We start from the raw sequence: 17,952 nt of genomic DNA on the forward strand, positions 1-17,952 counted from the left end.
ATGGAGAGGCTGAGGCACAGCAGAGAAGTAACATGACATGCTCAGTCACAAGTAAGGGGTAGAACCAGGTCTTCCTGAGGAAGTAATGACCTTGAGCAGCAAAACCAAAGGTGTGAACTCAAGAGGATCCCAGAGCAGGCTCTGCAGAAGGCCTCTAGAGGGGATGGGGATGGGGGTCTGATCCGGGCCTGCCTGAAGGGAGCCCTTGGGGATGCTGGGCTCACACAGAAGGGCATTCAAGGTGGAAGGAACCACATGCGCAAGAGCCTTAGAGTGGGAGCCAGGGGCAGTGCGGGGGTCGGGGCTAGGCTTGGCTGGCACGGGGTGTTTTCTGAGGATTCCAGGCAGGACCACTGAGGCCGTTCCCCTGCAGCAGCAGGAAGTGCCTGAGAGTTCTGAGTGTGAGAGGGACTTGGGCTGGGGAGGCAGAGCTGTCCAGGAGGGGCTGCTGCAAGATGGAGAAAAACAGCCTCCCTGGACCCTCAAGGGCGGAGGACAGTGACAGCACAAACCAGTGGCTGGTTTGCAGAGAGGACCAGACCTTCCCCATGTAGATCAGTTCACGTTGTCTCTGTACTGAACAGCCCTGAGAAGGGGTGTTCCATCCATTCAGTCCTCTCTGGGGGCCTCTTGGGGTGATGAGAACAGGATGCCCCAAGTAGGGGCTCTACCACAGGCCTAACAGGTACCAGGCTGCGTCACCTCATTCCCCAGAGGAGCCAAGAGCGGAGGCTGCCCAGAGTGTCCAGCACGGTCTCTCCCCTTCAGGAACATGACATCGAGACACCCTACGGCCTTCTGCATGTAGTGATCCGGGGCTCCCCCAAGGGGAACCGCCCAGCCATCCTCACCTACCATGATGTGGGCCTCAACCGTAAGTGCAGCCCAGCCTCAGTCAGCCCTCCTCTCCCTCCAATCAGCCAGAGCGGTGAGGCCCCTCACCCTCCCCACAGGGCCCTGTCAACCCCACTCACACTTACCTCTGTTGCCTTCGCCCTCCGGGCCTCCATTTCCCTGATAGACCCGAGGCTGACACTTCTGCCTTGCCTGCCCTCTGGGGGCCCGGCCTTCCTTCCAGTCCCCCGGCCCCTCTGCTCAGCCATAGTGGAAGTGTGTCTTTGCAGACAAACTATGCTTCAACACCTTCTTCAACTTCGAGGACATGCAGGAGATCACCAAGCACTTTGTGGTGTGTCACGTGGATGCCCCTGGACAACAGGTGGGGGCGTCGCAGTTTCCTCAGGGGTAGGTACCCTGAGCCCCCTCTGCCTGTCTCCAGCTTTGCACCCGAGGCCACACCTGGGCCCTGACCTCCTGCTCTGCCTGCAGGTACCAGTTCCCCTCCATGGAGCAGCTGGCTGCCATGCTCCCCAGCGTGGTGCAGCATTTCGGGTGAGTCCCTGCACAGCCCCTGCGCTAGGGCCCAGGGGTGCCTACCCCAACTGCAGAGCCACCTGGCTCCAGCTGAGGGCTTCAGGCTATGGGCAGGGCCTGCTCTGGATGACATGTATGGGAAATGGCACCCCTAGCCCTAGAGTGACCAGCCTGCTCTGCACCAGGTTCAAGTATGTGATTGGCATCGGAGTGGGCGCCGGAGCCTATGTGCTGGCCAAGTTTGCAGTGAGTCTCCCCATGCCCCCATTACCCCAAACACCAGGGCAAGCCAGGGATGTCCCAGTGGTGGGGACTGGGGGGAACCCTTCAGCCTTGAGGAACTGTCCCTGCTCTTGCTTCTCCTCCTCCCACCTCCTCTTTATGTAGAAAACCTCTTTTTTCTTTTTTCCTCCAGGGAAATTAACTTTTTTAAAAAAGAGGTTCCTTTCTCCATATAGTTTTCTCAAGAGACTAGAAACTATAACTTGCTTAAACTATTATCCAAAGCCAGAACTTCTAGTAGCAACAAACTATACAACTGCTCTAGCCACTAAATAAGGATCGTCCTTCACTAATTGCCATGGTATTTCAACATGAATAATTTTTTTAGCAAAAAATTTTATTATGGTTGGGAGGTTTAAAGAAGGCACATTTCAAAAACATCATTGTCGGTGGCTCACACCTGTAATCCCAGCACTTTGGGAGGCCAAGGTGGGCAGATCACGAGGTCAGGAGATCAAGACCATCCTGGCTAACACGGTGAAACCCAGTCTCTACTAAAAATACAAAAAATTAGCCAGGCGTAGTGGCGGGCGCCTGTAGTCCCAGCTACTCGGGAGGCTGAGGCAGGAGAATGGCGTGAACCCGGGAAGCAGAGCTTGCAGTGAGCTGAGATCACGCCACTGCACTCCAGCCTGGGCAACAGAGCGAGACTCTGTCTCAAAAAAATAAAAAAATAAAAAAAATCATTGTTGGGTAGGAATTCACAAGCTTTTCATCTCTAAAAACAAGCAAAAAAAAAAAAAAAAAACCCGAAAAACTAATTTTTCACGATCGAAGACATTTACTACTTCAAAAGAAATGACCAAGAATTTTCAACTCCAGTTGCAATGTCAGCACTTAATCATTTTGTTAACTGGAGGCCATTCCCTGCCACCCTAGACAAGCTTGATGTGGTTATGCTGTTTTTCTTTAAGCACAGTCAAACAGTTGAAAAGAAAATACCTCTTTTGCAATGCCTATGGCAAAACAGACTTTGAAAAGGTTGATTTTTTTCTTAATTTATATCATGAGGGCTTCATTTTTTCTTTCTTTTTTTTTTTGAGATGGAGTCTTGCTCTGTCGTCCAGGCTGGAGTGCAGTGGCATGATCTCGGCTCACTGCAACCTCCACCTCCCTGGTTCAAGCAGTTCTCCTGCCTCAGCCTCCTAAGTAGCTGAGACTACAGGTGCATGCCACCACGCCTGGCTAATTTCTGTATTTTTATTAGAGACAGGGTTTCACCATGTTGGCTAGGCTGGTCTCGTATGCCTGACCTCAGGTGATCAGCCCGCCTTGGCCTCCCAAAGTGCTGGGATTACAGGCGTGAGCCACGGCGCCTGGCCAGGGCTTCATTCTCTATAAAAGCAAAAAAACAACATGCTTAAGATTTTAAGATGTTTAATACTCAATTTTGCACTTCAAAAATATATTAAGAGCTGATTCTGTTGAAAGAGCGTGCGTGTGTGTGTGTGTGTGTGTAGGGGTGGAAACAATGATAGAGATTCTAAACAAATCCAAGAACTGTGAAGGGTTCAGTGAGAGGAGGACAGGCGGGGCATCTGGACATGGGTGTGCATGCACAGACCCGGCTGTAGCCGGGTGGCTGATCAGCAGCACCTTGAAGACTTTACAGAGCGTTTCTGCCATCTGCACCCATCCTGGCCCCGCCCAGCCCTGTTTCCCCTCTTACTGCAGCTCATCTTCCCCGACCTGGTGGAGGGGCTGGTGCTGGTGAACATCGACCCCAATGGCAAAGGCTGGATAGACTGGGCTGCCACCAAGGTGTGTGTGGTGACCGGGGGTGGGGTGGGTGTACCTAGGGTGGGGTGAGGGGCGGCACTCACGCTGGCGCCCTGCTCCCTGCAGCTCTCCGGCCTAACTAGCACTTTACCTGACACGGTGCTCTCCCACCTCTTCAGCCAGGTAAGGGGGGGAGCTTCTGCAGATCTGGGGTGATCTGGGATTTGCCCGTCCCAGCTGGCTCGGTAGGAGGCAGGCGGGTGTATTTGGCATCTGACCTGGCTCACTCCAGATGCTAAGCCATGTGAAAGACAGACATCCCCTCCCAAGGCCCCACCTCCTACCTGCCCCCACCCTGTCTCCCCTGCCTGCTGAGTGGGGCAAGGGCCTCTGGCAGTGACATTTGCCGGCCCCCTCTAAGCCTGCGTCCCTCTGTCTGTCTGCCCCTCTGCATGCCTCCATCCATCCGCCTGGGCCTAGGAGGAGCTGGTGAACAACACAGAGTTGGTGCAGAGCTACCGGCAGCAGATTGGGAACGTGGTGAACCAGGCCAACCTGCAGCTCTTCTGGAACATGTACAACAGGTGCGGGTGGGATCAGCAGCCCTGGGACCCAGGACACCCCAGTGGGGGCGCTTGCACACTGCCCCCTGAGGGAGGCAGGCAGACAACACCCTTGCCCTGGTTTGTAGATGGGCACGATATTGGGCCTCAAAGGAGGTCATTTCCTGCACAAGGTCACACCCTGTGAGGGGCAGAGGGGAACAGGGTTTCAGACTCCGGGCCTTGGGCTCTTCCACTTTTCCTCCTCCCCTGGGGGCTTCCTGCGTGGGAATGTTGGGGGTGTTAGTGACATCCCTGACTCCAGTAACCCAGCCTTGATGTTGACGTCTGCAAAATGAGGAAGAGGTCGGATGAGCCTGTGGTTTTCAAGCTATGCTCCTTGGAGCCCCCTTTAGGGGCTGCCCTGCCCTGCAGGAAGGTGGCCAGGCCCCCTCACTCACCTGCCCTCCTTCTCATTCTTCTACAAATATTAAGCACCCGCTGTGTGCATGGTGCTAAGAAAACAATAGAGAATAGAGAGACCCAGGGCCTGCCATCCCATATGGTCTAGGAGACAGGCCAGTAGCAGAAACTCCCACAGCACAGGTGGCGGTGCGCATGGCTCTGAGGGGGATAGAGAGCAAAATTTGAGAGCCCACCTGGTATGTGCTAGGGAGTCCAAAAAGCCGTGCATAGGGAGCCTCCAGTTCATTTATGCAGAGCAGGTCCACGCCTCCCTGCTTTACCAATTGGCAGTGTTGGGCTTGGGATGCCCCTCATCCTGTCCTGGGGTGCCCACCTCTGCCTCTGCCCCTCCCCCTGCCCCACAGCCGCAGAGACCTGGACATTAACCGGCCTGGAACGGTGCCCAATGCCAAGACGCTCCGGTGAGTGGCCCCTGGCCCTCTGGCCTGCCCTGGCCTTTGCCCCCATGACCCAGCCAGACAGCCCTTTTCCTCTGTATCTGCAGCTGCCCCGTGATGCTGGTGGTTGGGGATAATGCACCCGCTGAGGACGGGGTGGTGAGTGAGGGGCTGTGGGCTCACTGGGGGTGGGAGGTAGGGGTGAGGGGCTCACTGGCCCCTGCCCAGCAGGGACAATTCTTGATCCAGCCCAGGGGAGCCTCCAGGGCCAGCAGTGGACAGTGGGCTTCTTGTCCACTTTCCCATAGTCTTGCCAAGCCTCACATCTGGCATAGCCCCCATCCTTCTGGCTGGGGAGGCCTGGAAATGGGGAGAGCTGGGGCCAGGGCTGGGCCATCAGAAGGTCCCCTCTTCCCTCCCCAGCAGCACAGCCCCAACTTGGTCCCTACCCACCTCAGGCCCAGGGCGTACGATCTTTTTTCTAAAATGTGATCAAGCCATTATAAATCATTAATGCATACAGCGGCACAGTCTCCCTTTTCCTGTCACCTGCAGCGGTTATGTTTGGGGGCCGTGTGTCACCTCTCCTGCTGGAACTCTGGGAGCAGGTGGCCTGAGGCTGGGATGCCCCATCAGCACAGAGCTGCTGGGAAGCTGTAGGGTCCAGAAGTGCCCAGAGCAGCCCCATGCGCCCTGAAAATACCAGGCTTTCCTATGCCCACTGGGAGGTCCTGGAAGAGCAGGGTGGTGGGCTGTGCCAGCCCCCTCCACCCAGTCTCTCTCAGACCCTCGGCACCCCTCGCCTCACTGCCGAGGGCACTGGGGCTTTCCCAGGCCAGTCCCACCACGGCAGCCCAGCCCTTGCCTGACTCCCACTCCTAGCAGTTGTGAGTGGGCTCCAAGGGTCCCAGGCCCTTCAGTGGGGCTGTTAAACTGGTCTCCAAGAACATGGAGAGCCCTGGGAGAAGAAAGCCTGGGAGGAGCAGCCTCTCACAGGTGCTGGGCCTCCCTCTGCCTCCCTGCACCCCCTCTCCTCCCCAAGCTTGGGGCATCAAACCTGCCTTAGCAATAGGGGTGGGGAGGGGCAGGGGCTGTTGCTGAAGCTGGCTCCTTGTCCCCAGGTGGAGTGCAACTCCAAACTGGACCCCACCACTACGACCTTCCTGAAGGTGAGGCTTTCTTCCCCAGCCCTGGGCCAGCTTCCCTAGCATGGGCCCAACCTCAGGGAGGTGTTTTCCTGGAGTCCCAGCCAGGGTGGGAGCTTGTCCTGGAGTGAGGGCCCTGCTCAGGTCACCCCACTCTCTCCCTTGCAGATGGCAGACTCTGGAGGGCTGCCCCAGGTCACACAGGTGAGACTTTTGGCCCTCCTGCCCTTACATCTATGGGGAGGGGGAAGCCTCTACCCTACCTGCTAATCCTAGGCAGCCAATAAAAGCATGTGCTTGTCCTGCCCTCCGCAGCCAGGGAAGCTGACTGAAGCCTTCAAATACTTCCTGCAAGGCATGGGCTACAGTGAGTACATTTCCACCCCACCCCACACCACCTAGAGACCGGTGGGCAGCCAGTGCTGGGGTTGGGGGTCCTGTTTGCAGGGCTGGTACGTGGTGTCAGGTGGTAGTAGGGAGCCCATAAGCATATGAGTTTTGTGTGACCTGGGCCCCGGATGCTGGGCCCCACAGATGCCACCTGAGTTGCAAGTTGGGCATCCCAGGCTGTGCCCAACTCCCCTTCGCCCTTAGGGAGGACTTGGCGCACTGTTCTGATGGCAGTGCTGGGGGTCCAGGGCCAGGGGCCGCGTCCTGCCAGGGAAGCCTGTCTGGGGGTGAGGCACACTCCCCTCACCCGCCCCAGGGCTTGGGGTCAGAGCTCGGTCTATGGCACCTGAGAAGGCCTTTTGAAACAACTCATGGCTGCACCCAGGGGTATCATAGGAGTGGGCTTGGAGTCTGGGGCCAGGGAAGGCAATTGGGGCCACCCGGCATTCAGAGAGCTGAAAGCAGCTGAACCTGGCTTGGCAGATCTGAAAATCTGGGTCTGGGGTGGAACCAGGTACACACACACAGACACACACACACACACACACACAACACACCCCTTGTGTGTCTCCTTGACTTCCCCCTTCCCTCCAAGACATACCTGTTCCTCCAGGTCCCCACTGCCAGGAGGGAAACTTCCTCTTCTCAGTTTGTTTTCAGTTTGTTTTTTGTTCCCCTCCAGACTTCAGCCTCTGGAGCTATCTCCAGGGCAAACAGGAGGGCTGCCTGTGGGAAGGCTGGGGAGGACACCCAGGAATAGAATGCTCTCTGGAGCAGGGCAGAGCCCTAGGGCCCACAGGGAGGCTCCGCAGGAGCACAGAGTCTGGAATCAGGGCACAGCAAGCATTTGCGAGGTGAACGGAAGAACATTGTCAGGCGCTGAGACGCGTTCTCAGGGTCCTGGAGAGAAACTCCACCAGGCAGCCCCAAGCTGGGAAGGGCACAGAGGGGGCAGGCCTCCCCCATTCTGTATGCAGGAGACTGAGGCCTAGCAGAATGGTGAGGGGATAAGCACCCCACCTGTCAGGGCTTCCTTGGGCCAGAGATCCTCCTGGAGGCCACTGCTGGGTGGGCAGGCAGGAGTGGGCTTCCAGAAGCCTCTGGCCCTGCCCCCAGCCTCTCTGTGCCTGTCCTTTGTCCCATCTCTCTGGCTCATCCCAATGCCCTTGCCTCAGCGGACCACGCTTTTCACTGTCTTGTGTCTCCCCTACCCCCGCCCCCTCTCCGGCTCTGTCTTCTCTCTTAGTTGCGTACTTGAAGGACCGAAGGCTGAGTGGAGGAGCAGGTAGCCCCACAGCCCTTCCCCTGATGCATGGACGCCCAGCCTCCTCCTCCCCTACTCCTTCCTCTGCGCAGTGCTGCAGCCAGGCCGCATCTTGCTGTGGTTTGGAACCTTCTTGTGTCCTGTTCAACTCAGAAACCCCACAGATTCTTGCTTTTCTGCAGACTTGGCCTCTAGGTTGGCTGGGTTGCAGAGCAGTCTTGCTTCTAGGTTGTCATGAGCTGCGTGGCTTCCAGAGCTCTGGGGATAGGAAACAGACCCTCCTTAGAGGTAGAGCCCAGGCCTGGCCCTGCCTGAGCCACAGAGGTGGCCAGGAGCGTTCAGGAGGGTAGAGTTTGCTGCTCGCAAGTCTTGCTTGTGAAACTCTGAATTAGGGAATTAGGGCACAGTCTGAATTGAGGGCAGTATGCGACCACCGCTCCGCGTCCTCCTTTACAGAAACAGTCCTACTTCTCCACTGGCATCCTCTTGAGAGAGGCACAGCTGGAAACCCAGCACCTCCCTGCACCAGCTCAGGGCTGCCTGGTCAGCTGCTGGCCGCAGCCCCCTAGGCCCACTCACTGTCGCCGGCCCTGCATGCCCCCGGCCCGACAGCTGTCGCCAGCCTCCTGACTCAGGAGGAGCCCTTTGTGCCTTCGAGGAACGGTTCGCTAGCCGCTTTGCCTGCAGCCTACTTTTCCCACCAGAGGCGCCTGGCCCTGCCCGCCAGTCCTCAGGCCCATCCTGTCTCTCTGTCCACAGTGCCCTCGGCCAGCATGACCCGCCTGGCGCGCTCCCGTACGGCATCCCTCACCAGTGCCAGCTCGGTGGATGGCAGCCGCCCACAGGCCTGCACCCACTCGGAGAGCAGCGAGGGGCTGGGCCAGGTCAACCACACCATGGAGGTGTCCTGTTGAAGCCCTTGATCCCGCTGACGACGCCCACGTTGAGGCCCCACCGCCATCCTTGCGCCGGCTCATGTTCCCTTTAGTTTATTTTTGTGAGGGCGAAGGGGAGGAAATGGGGTTCTGTTTGAAAAAAATGAGGGGATCTTAGATGCTGCAGCAGAACAGTCTCCAGGTGTTTTAAGGGGCTCAGTCCTCCTCATCCCATCTCACTCTCCGTGGTAACTTAGCCAACTTGATCCCTCTCATCCCACTTCCTGCGGCCCAGGCACAGGAGGGCAGGGCCATAGGGAGGGAGATTCGCTACGGATCCAGGCCATTCCTGGGTGAGCCCTTGGGCAGGCATGTTTGGAGATGAGAGAGGCTTCGAGAGGGTGGGTGCTGGGCCCACAGGGGTGCGGGGCCAGCTCAGGCACTGGCATGGGAGCCCTGGGAGACCCCTTCCCCCACCCTCCACCAAGCACACCTGTTTCTGTCTCATAGCACATGTGACAATCATCTGGACAACAGCCACAAGGGGGCGCTCGGACCAGGCAGCCACTTTCCTGGTGCTCTCTGGGCCCAGCTGGTGCTGTAGGGCCACGCAGGCAGGGGCGTCAAGGGGTTTCTCTGCCCAAGGAAGACAGAACATGGAGAACCATCAGGGCAGGAACCCCACAGACTGTCCCTTCCAGCCCACACTCTGCCACCTCCTGGCCCTGTCCCATTTCTGAGCCAAGGCCTCCCCGAGGCAGAAGTTGCCTGGTCCTCTGTCCCCACAGTGACCTGACTGGGGGTGAGGGAGAAGGAGGAGAGAGCCCATGTGTGGTGTGTGTGCCCCTGAGAACTTCGTGGTGACTGCCTTTGGGAGCCCGCAGGTGGCCAGAGGCAGGGGTAGCTGAGTTCCTGGAGACCCCTTTTTTGCCCCCAGGTTCCCCAGAGGGCAACGCCATCAGTAGCAGTGTGGTGTTTCAGGCAGAGCTCTGGCCAGGCTGTGCCAGTGTGTCCCGGAAGCATCACTAAGGAAGAGAGAGTTTATTTAGTCAACTGGCCCAAGGCAGCGAGGCTTCTACAAGTCCTACACCCCATAGCCGCCTGGGCTGGGGCTTACTGGGGGCTGAAGGTTCTGGACATGAACAAGGGTCAGGTAGAGGAGAAAGGCTTCCCCTACACCCCAGCCTCCTGCTGTCCCCTGAAGCCCAGGACTGCGTTGTATGCTTTCCATCCACTCACCTTACCCCATAGCCTCTTGCGGCCCAGAAGCCAGAGCCATTTGTCTCGGACCCTAAATCAATGATCACAAACCCCAAAACGGGAGAGAGCAGTGAAAACATGCAGGGCTGTGGACGGGGGAAGGGTTGTGGCGGGTGTTCTGAGGCTGAGAGGACACCTATATGCGTATTTCCTCTACACACATCACCCCCCTTCTAGAATCTTAAGCCATGACTAGCCTGGTGGCGTGTTAGTTTCTGCCCAGTTCTACCCCCTCATGTGCTTCTTCTGAATACTGAATGTGACTGTTTGAAAGCTGGTAGAATTCATCCCTCTTACTGTAGATAGCACTGCAAATCTTGGAATTTTGTTTTTTGCTGTTTCCAGATGTATCTATAAATATCTATACATTATATATGTGTGTGTGTGTGTGTGTGTGTGTGTACATCGGGTCCTCCCATGTGTGGTGTTCTTCTGGAGGTTGTCTCTTTGGTCAAGGTGAACTTTTAACGTTTATTATTTTCTTCTCCGCACAAAGTAAAGAGCCTAATTTTGTGTATTCTGGTGGCTGCTGTCATGAGATGATAAAATGTAAAACAAAACTCTAGTCAACGTAGAAAGAGTTAACTGTGCTGAAAAACTAATAAAGAACCTAAGAAGAATTCCAGTGTGGTGATGCCATGCCCATCATGGGAGGCTTTTGGAGAAACAGAATGTTTGGGCAGGGGCTGCTGGTGCTGCTTGGGTTTTGGGTTGAGGGTGCTAGGAGAGGATGGTCTCCACCCATCTTTCTATTTCCAGTACACGTCACATTATTTTACCAGTGAGATGAGAATGTGACAAACATTAAAAGCCTTATATGTGCTCATTTCTGCTTATGTGCTCATTTCTCCCCTGACTCTGTGACAAAATACAGCTCTCCTCAGCCAGGCACGGTGGCTCAAGCCTGTAATCTCAGCACTTTGGGAGGCTGAGGCGGGCAGATCACTTGAGGCCAGCAGTTCGAGACCAGCCTGGGCAACATGGTGAAACCCCATCTCTACTAAAAATACAAAAATTAGCTGAGCGTGGTGGCGCGTGCCTGTAATACCAGCTACTCGGGAGGCTGAGGCAGGAGAATCGCTTGAACCTAGGAGGCAGAGGTGGTAGTGAGCGGAGATCGTGCCACTGCACTCCAGGCCTGGGTGACAGAGCAAGACTCTGTCTCAAAATAAAACAAAAAAACAAAATACAGCTCTCCAGAAAAAAATGCCTTAAAGACAAAACAAAACACCCCTGGCCCTCCAAATCTCTTGCCTGAGTCACTACATTCCTTCAAAGATAAATGACCTACTCTTTGTCTTCTCCTAAACATACGATCATGTCTGACAGGGTTAATGATTATACTCTGCAATCTATAACCAGATATACTTATCCCTAAACTTTGATATGATTTTACACATACTAAATCTTCACCTATGTATAACCTAAACTAAAATACCGTGTTAGAGGAGCCTCACAAGATTACTCCTGGGCTACAGGCCTCAGTCTATAGTCCTCAATAAGGCTTCTAAATAAAACTAATTTTAATTATTTAAAAGCTTAATATTTTTTCTTTAGTCAACATACCAATCCTTACATTAATTCTACAGAGTAGCTATTATCTTAGTTTCGCAGGTGAGGAGACTAAGGTTCAGGAAAAAGGATTTGCCTGAGTAACAGATCAGGCCGCGCGCGGTGGCTCACGCCTGTAATCCTAGCACTCTGGGAGGCCGAGGCCGAGGCGGGGGGATTGCCTGAGCTCAGGAGTTCGAGACCAGCCTGGGCAACGCGGTGAAACCCCGACTCTACTAAAAATAAACACACAAAATTAGCTGGGCATGGCAGCGTACGCCTGTAGTCCCAGCTACTTGGGAGGCTGAGGCAGGGGAATTGCTTGAACCCGGGAGGTGGAGGTTGCAGTGAGCCGAGATCGCACCACTGCACTCCAGCCTGGGCGAGAGTCCGTCTCCCCCACGCGCCAAAAAAAAAAAAAAAAAAAAGAAAAAAAAAACAAACTGTTGAGCTGCGGCGTTGCTTGGCTTCAAAACCCATTCCTGTAACCTCTATATTCACAGCCTCGTTTTCTTAAATTTAACAGCATGCTACTTCCCCAGGTTTAACCTCCATTTGTTTTATTCATTTATTTACCCAATAGGTAGATATTGAGTCCCTACTATGTCAGCTAATAAAACCCACCACGTGCTATGCAGTAGATTAAAAACGAGGATGTACTGGCAAATAAGGGCAGAGAGGATCTATTCTAGATCCAGGAGCCCTCTAGGCCACGCCACTCCGAAACACACACGAAAACTGCTCTGAACGAATACCACCAGTAAAACGGTTCCATGGCCATCGGCAACAAGGGGTCGAGATCAGGGGGTCGCTCGCCGCCCAGTTGCGTCGCTCACCACCCGCCGGCCACCAGACCCGCGGCTTCCGATCCAGAAACCGTATTTTGTTCTTGCACCCAGACCGCAAGAAGCCTCAGCCCTCGGGGACAGACCGAAGGCCAGGGCTGTACCTGGCTCAGAACCAGGCGCCAAGCGGCACGGGACTCTCCTTCTGCACTCGCAACGCGTGAGTGCAACTGGAGATCCTGGACTCAAGATGTTTTCAGGAGGAACGATTCCAGCCCGCTATAACTCCGGCCAGTCTGCAGCGTGGACGCCAAAACAAGCACCACGTGGTTCCGGCGCCAGGGCGGGGCCAGAGACGCCGGAAGTGACCGAGCGGTGCGCCGGCCCGCGGGGAAACGCGCTCTCAGACCATGGCGACCCAGGCGAAGCGTCCACGGGTGAGTGGCGGGCGCGGGGTCCAGCCTTTTCCTCCGCGCCTCACCCCTTCGTTCGCAGAACCGTCCGCCTGCGCCCCCTCCGCTCCCTCCCGCGGGTCCCGCGCCCCTCTCCGCTCGTCCCCTCCTCCACCCAAAGCCCGTTCTGCGCTCGCGCCGCGGTCTCCTGCAGTTCCCAGCGGCCTCTCTGGGGGTCGGACCTGGTCACTGCGCGCACTTATCTCAGGTGGCGGGGCCCGTGGACGGCGGCGACCCGGATCCTGTGGCCTGCTTCCTGAGCTGGTGCCGGCGGGTGGGGCTGGAGCTGAGTCCCAAGGTGAGCGAGCGAGCGAGCCGGCGGGCGGAGGACCCGCGGCGGGGCGCGGGCTGCCCTGACCAGTCCTCCTCCTGCTCAGGTGGCGGTCAGCCGGCAGGGCACGGTGGCCGGCTACGGCATGGTGGCCCGGGAGAGCGTGCAGGCCGGAGAGCTGCTGTTCGTGGTGCCGCGGGCCGCGCTCCTGTCGCAGCACACCTGCTCCATCGGCGGCCTACTGGAGCGTGGTGGGCACGGCGGCGGGCTAGGGCCCTGGGGCGGGGCGGGGCGGGGCGGGGCGGGGCGGGCCCAGCCCGCGAGGCCGCGCCGGGGCGCTCACACCTGTGTCTTCCTCAGAGCGGGTTGCGCTGCAGAGCCAGTCGGGCTGGGTGCCACTGCTGCTGGCGCTGCTCCACGAGCTGCAGGCCCCGGCCTCACGCTGGAGGCCCTACTTTGCGCTCTGGCCCGAGCTGGGTCGCTTGGAGCACCCGATGTTCTGGTGAGAGCCTTGGGAGGGGTTGGGGAGCGCCTGCACCGTAGCCTGCTGCAAGAACAGTTTCCCCGCCCCTGCATCAGCCCTACCCAGTAAAGTGTGTGAAGGAATGAAGGGAACCTGGGTGTGGGTGTCCCTGCAGGCCAGAGGAGGAGCGCCGGTGCCTGCTCCAGGGCACAGGCGTACCTGAGGCCGTGGAGAAGGATTTGGCCAACATCCGCAGCGAGTACCAGTCCATCGTGCTGCCCTTCATGGAAGCCCACCCCGATCTCTTCAGCCTCAGGGTTCGCTCCCTAGAACTCTACCACCAGCTGGTGGCCCTTGTGATGGCCTATAGGTCAGTGGGTGGGGCCTCTGAGGACGGAACCCTTTTCTTTACAACTCTATAGAGGGACAAAAATGGAAAAACAGTGAAATCCACCCCCAGTCCCTCACCCAAGACAGGGCCTTAGCCAGGTTCTGTCAATGGCAGCTTTCAGGAACCACTGGAGGAAGAAGAGGATGAAAAGGAGCCCAACTCCCCCATGATGGTGCCTGCTGCAGACATACTAAACCACTTAGCCAATCACAACGCCAATCTAGAATACTCTGCGGTGAGTGGAGTTCCTATTGGTGCACTGATTGAGCATGATTCAAGCCATTGTGTCTTAGGCTCCATTCTCTTACTAGTGCTACAAAATGAGTAGGTGAAATCAGCTCCTCCTGTATGTCCTTTTAGTATGCATATTACTGTAGAATCATTTGAATGCGAAACATTTTAAAGTCCTCAAAGTAAGTTGTGGTTAATCCTCTGATAAACTATACTACCATCATTTATTTAGTGCTAGACATTGAGTGGTCTGCATAGCCATGTTTCATTCCTTTCTGGCTGATCACATCAGTGAGCCCAGACTGTGTGTGGCTCTGTGGATAGCAGCCTGGAACAGTGATAGTCTCTGTGTTTTGGAGGGATGCGGACATTCACAGGCCAAAGGTCTAAGGCGATCCTAGAATTGATATAAAGCTGTGTTTATACCAGCTCTATTCTATATAAAAAGTAGCCTGAAAAGATGGCACATTTATAGGATCAGAAATCAGTAAGTATGGTTATTTCTTAATCCTTGCCTCCATTTTCCTTTCCCACTTTGATCTGCGAAAGTTCCATTTCCCCCCCGCGGCGGAGTCTCGCTGTGTCGCCCAGGCTGGAGTGCAGTGGCGTGATCTCTGCTCACTGCAACTTCCGCCTCCTGGGTTCAAGCAATTCTCCCTGCCTCAGCCTCCTGAGTAGCTGGAATTACAGGCTCCTGCCACCATGCCCGGCTAATTTTTGTATTTTTTAGTAGGGACGGGGTTTCTCCGTGTTGGCCAGGCTGGTCTTGAACTCCTGATCTCAGGTGATCCACCCACTTTGGCCTCCCAAAGTGCTGGGATTACAGGTGTGAGCCACTGCGCCCGGCCGAAAATTTCGTTTTTAAAGCTAGCAACTTTTTAAGTGCTGAAGAGGACTGTGCAGAAATCCACCCAGTGAAACATGAAGCTGGCTTTTAAAGTTAGCCCAATCCTTTTTTGTTTCACAGTTTAGGGTCTAACAGGAACTAAAGGTAGAACTTTGGTAGTTAACAGCATCAGTCATGGCTGAACTACACCTGCTGAAGGCTCTTCTTAAGTGGAAATAATCTTCATGGGGCTGGCCCGTGAAAGGCATGGCCCCAGCTTCTCCCTTTCACCTCAGAATTGTCTTCGGATGGTAGCCACTCAGCCCATTCCTAAAGGCCATGAGATTTTCAACACTTACGGGCAAATGGCTAACTGGCAACTGATTCATATGTACGGTTTTGTTGAACCATATCCTGACAACACAGATGACACAGCTGACATTCAGATGGTGACAGTTCGTGAGGCAGCATTACAGGGTGAGTGTATCATTAACTCAATATTTGACACTGATGGTGTGTCTATACCCATGCCTCAGGTTAAATAGCTTTGCTAAATAGCAGTTGACTTTGTAGACTGGGTGGCAGACTAAAGAAGAAATGAACCCTTGGGTGTACTGAGACTTTCACATTGCTGTTTCATCTACAGGAACAAAAACTGAAGCTGAAAGGCTCCTAGTGTACGAGCGCTGGGATTTCCTATGCAAACTGGAGATGGTAGGGGAAGAGGGAGCCTTTGTGATAGGGAGGGAGGAGGTGCTGACTGAAGAGGAGCTGACCACCACACTAAAGGTAAACGGCTGAAAATGGCCATTTAATGCTGATAATCTAAGTATTTAAAGCAAAATAGCTAGAAGATGAGAGAGGAAATGTGGGATTTTTAATAAATGCTAAGATGGGTTTAGTCTCCTGAATCATTTCAGAAGTACAAAAGCAGTACATCTAATTAAAGAGCTCTGTGGTTGCTTCTAGGTACTGTGCATGCCTGCTGAGGAGTTCAGAGAGCTTAAAGACCAGGATGGAGAGGGAGATGATAAAAGGGAAGAGGGCAGCCTGACAATCACAAATATTCCCAAGCTCAAAGCATCGTGGAGACAGCTGCTTCAAAACAGTGTTCTACTGACTTTGCAGACCTATGCCACAGACTTAAAAACTGACCAAGGTTTACTCAGTAATAAGGAAGTCTATGCCAAACTTAGCTGGAGGGAACAGCAAGCCTTACAGGTTCGCTATGGTCAGAAGATGATCTTACATCAGTTGTTGGAACTGACAAGTTAGCAGTTTCCCTGTTCCCTGAAGGAACAGCAATAAGAACTTTATTCTAAGCTAATACTCACTGATGTTTGAAAAAGAGGAAAATTTGGATCTTTCTTTTTCTTACTAAACACCAAGAGGAAAAGTAGCAAAGGTGGTGTGCTAGGATTAACTCAGGTAAGGGTGATGTGTTTCAGGATTGAGAACAGCAGACTTGGGAATCACTGCTAATTGTTACTGAAAGCATGTTACAGCTGTTTTGTTCTCAGTTTTAACCAAATCCAGTGGAAATATGGTAGTAATAGGTCTTGTGTTTCAGCATTTAGTAATAGACTTTGGAGGTAGACCCCTGGTTTAAATCTAAGTCTAGTTTGAGGAAGTCACTTAACCTTTATTGAAAAGACTCTGGATTTAATAAGCTGTGTAACTGGCACTCGACAGTTACCCGAAGTTCAGTCTAGATGGCACAAACCACCCCTCAGGGAATAAAGCCTAAGACAACACTCAAGGAGGACTTCAATTATTTAATTTTGAACTGTTTTGTCCTCTCTGGGCGTAAAACTTGACAGTCATGAAAGGTAAGGCAAATTTTAAGTGGGTTAAGTTTTTAAATACGTATCTACTCATTTTCTTTAAAAAAAAAAAAAAAAAATACCTGGGGGTAAAGGATATTAAAACTGGGTATTTTAAACTCAGCTTAACCAGATAAACCTGCTCCAGCATTTGTCCAGTGTTGAAATAGGAAGAAAAATACAATTTCCTTAAACATGCCAGCTTAGTAGTAGGAATGACCTATCAATCATTCAGCAAGAGGTTAGTTGGTGGTTCCCCATGGCCCCAAGGTCTGCAGGGCTGGACTGTCCACTTTTCCTCCTCACCACCAGCACTGGCTGCTGCTACTGAGAAAGGCACAGTGGACTCATGTGTGTGTCATGACTTTAATGGTTAGCTACAGTATGCATACACATACAAGAAGTAGGGGAGCTGAAGCCCAGGAAAAGGCTACAAAATACAACACAGGGACCAATACATTTGCAAAACATTCAAAATCCTTATAAAAGGGGCTGTATTGGTCCTTTCAACTTTGTCATTATTCAGCTTAGCCTGTATGGCCATTCAGTGGGGTGATGGGGGAGAACAATTAATGAGATTTGGTTCCCTTTCCTATATTCCCACTGTTTTTAAGTTTCAGGAGAGGATTGTGGGGGTGAGGGTAGGGGGTGGGCTTTAGGCCTGGTCTGGTTTCCCTTTATATAAAGAGCTGACCCCCATCTCAGGCGGCTGAGGTGTATAATCCCCAAAAGAAATAAGATGGTACAAATGCAGTCAGCTTTGGAATACGTTTGGGTAGAGACAAAACAGAAACTCATGGGATTCCAATAGTGAGCCCTTCCCATGTTCCTGGACATATCCAATTCTAGCACATCCACATTTTTAATAACTTAGTGATTTTCAAGGTCCCCTGTCCACATTAAAAAAATAAGTTACATAATATTCAAACTGGCTTTTTGCTATTCTTTGGGACACCAGGAATGTCAGAAGACATGGAGCTATGCCCTCAGACAAGTGCATGGCATCAGCTGCCTCTTTATTACAAGGTACCAGTTTATGTACTTGCCTTGGACACAGCTTGCACAAAGCCAAGAAGTTCCAGACAAAGGTTTTCTCTTTCATGTATTTACACAAGTTCAAAATGATATTCACAGCATCTTCTAAATTTTGGCCAAGAGTCAAAAAAATGCATTTAAACTTTGGAACGTGCCCACATAAGACAGGAGGCTGATCCCAACAGTAGTTGGGGCAGATACCCGCAAACCAAAGGGCTGGGAAAGTCAGGAAGAGCTGAAAGGATTCTTCAGTCAGTTTATGAACTCGGTGCAGTGAGACCTCTAGACTGACACGTACAACAGAGATGCAGCTTTGTCTAACTGGCACCTGTCCCTTCCATTACTTGCTGGGCCTGCTTCTGTCCCATGCAGCACTGTGCGACCGACTGGAATAACCTGAAGGATGAAGA

General features: G+C 53.7%; 3 protein-coding genes across 38 annotated transcripts in view; 2 read left to right on the forward strand and 1 right to left on the reverse strand.

The window, feature by feature from the left end:
- Nucleotides 1-10,540, forward strand: part of NDRG4 (NDRG family member 4) — a 49,015-nt gene extending 38,475 nt beyond the window's left edge. For 8 of the 26 annotated variants that reach the window (XM_004057737.5, XM_055364436.2, XM_004057736.4 and 5 more), the window contains 13 exons: nucleotides 769-874; nucleotides 1,125-1,245; nucleotides 1,330-1,392; nucleotides 1,560-1,620; nucleotides 3,331-3,417; nucleotides 3,502-3,558; nucleotides 3,856-3,959; nucleotides 4,748-4,804; nucleotides 4,888-4,939; nucleotides 5,902-5,949; nucleotides 6,094-6,129; nucleotides 6,241-6,292; nucleotides 8,339-10,540. In XM_004057737.5, the coding sequence (XP_004057785.3) occupies nucleotides 769-874; nucleotides 1,125-1,245; nucleotides 1,330-1,392; nucleotides 1,560-1,620; nucleotides 3,331-3,417; nucleotides 3,502-3,558; nucleotides 3,856-3,959; nucleotides 4,748-4,804; nucleotides 4,888-4,939; nucleotides 5,902-5,949; nucleotides 6,094-6,129; nucleotides 6,241-6,292; nucleotides 8,339-8,493 (999 nt within the window). In that variant the 3' untranslated portion in view covers nucleotides 8,494-10,540. Of the gene's footprint in view, nucleotides 1-676; nucleotides 875-1,124; nucleotides 1,246-1,329; nucleotides 1,393-1,559; nucleotides 1,621-3,330; nucleotides 3,418-3,501; nucleotides 3,559-3,855; nucleotides 3,960-4,747; nucleotides 4,805-4,887; nucleotides 4,940-5,901; nucleotides 5,950-6,093; nucleotides 6,130-6,240; nucleotides 6,293-7,561; nucleotides 7,601-8,338 lie in introns of all 26 variants that reach the window. The other 18 variants (XM_019011850.4, XM_019011843.3, XM_019011848.3 and 15 more) reach the window with 4 other exon arrangements.
- Nucleotides 10,541-12,338: 1,798 nt separating this feature from the next.
- SETD6 (SET domain containing 6, protein lysine methyltransferase) lies at nucleotides 12,339-17,435 on the forward strand. Of its 4 annotated transcripts, XM_031002673.3 has the most exons (9): nucleotides 12,344-12,487; nucleotides 12,711-12,800; nucleotides 12,880-13,024; nucleotides 13,134-13,275; nucleotides 13,412-13,606; nucleotides 13,742-13,862; nucleotides 14,981-15,161; nucleotides 15,331-15,473; nucleotides 15,654-17,435. In XM_031002673.3, the coding sequence occupies exons 1-9, from the start codon at nucleotides 12,461-12,463 to the stop codon at nucleotides 15,957-15,959; spliced, it is 1,350 nt and encodes a 449-aa protein (XP_030858533.2). In that variant the 5' UTR covers nucleotides 12,344-12,460; the 3' UTR covers nucleotides 15,960-17,435. The 4 variants fall into 4 exon arrangements, with proteins under 4 accessions (XP_055220418.2, XP_055220417.2, XP_030858534.2 ...); XM_031002674.3 differs by lacking the exon at nucleotides 13,412-13,606 and having other exon boundaries at nucleotides 12,343-12,487; XM_055364442.2 differs by lacking the exon at nucleotides 12,880-13,024 and having other exon boundaries at nucleotides 12,341-12,800.
- A 161-nt stretch (nucleotides 17,436-17,596) lies between these two features.
- Nucleotides 17,597-17,952, reverse strand: part of CNOT1 (CCR4-NOT transcription complex subunit 1) — a 111,044-nt gene continuing 110,688 nt past the window's right edge. For all 8 annotated transcript variants that reach the window (XM_004057735.5, XM_019011860.4, XM_019011855.4 and 5 more), the window contains exon 49: nucleotides 17,597-17,938. In XM_004057735.5, coding sequence (XP_004057783.1) covers nucleotides 17,860-17,938 — 79 coding nt within the window. In that variant the 3' untranslated portion in view covers nucleotides 17,597-17,859. The remainder of the gene's footprint in view (nucleotides 17,939-17,952) is intronic.

The sequence above is a fragment of the Gorilla gorilla genome, chromosome 18, assembly GCF_029281585.2.
Source record: "Gorilla gorilla gorilla isolate KB3781 chromosome 18, NHGRI_mGorGor1-v2.1_pri, whole genome shotgun sequence".
NCBI classification, from domain to species: Eukaryota; Metazoa; Chordata; class Mammalia; order Primates; family Hominidae; genus Gorilla; species Gorilla gorilla.

Bases quoted from the DNA above. Each gene is read 5' to 3' on its own strand.
- SETD6 (XM_055364442.2), top strand. From the start codon at position 12,461: ATGGCGACCCAGGCGAAGCGTCCACGGGTGAGTGGCGGGCGCGGGGTC. The intron at 13,276-13,411 runs GTGAGAGCCTTG...GTGTCCCTGCAG, and splicing joins TTGGAGCACCCGATGTTCTG to GCCAGAGGAGGAGCGCCGGT. The intron at 13,607-13,741 runs GTCAGTGGGTGG...TGTCAATGGCAG, and splicing joins GCCCTTGTGATGGCCTATAG to CTTTCAGGAACCACTGGAGG.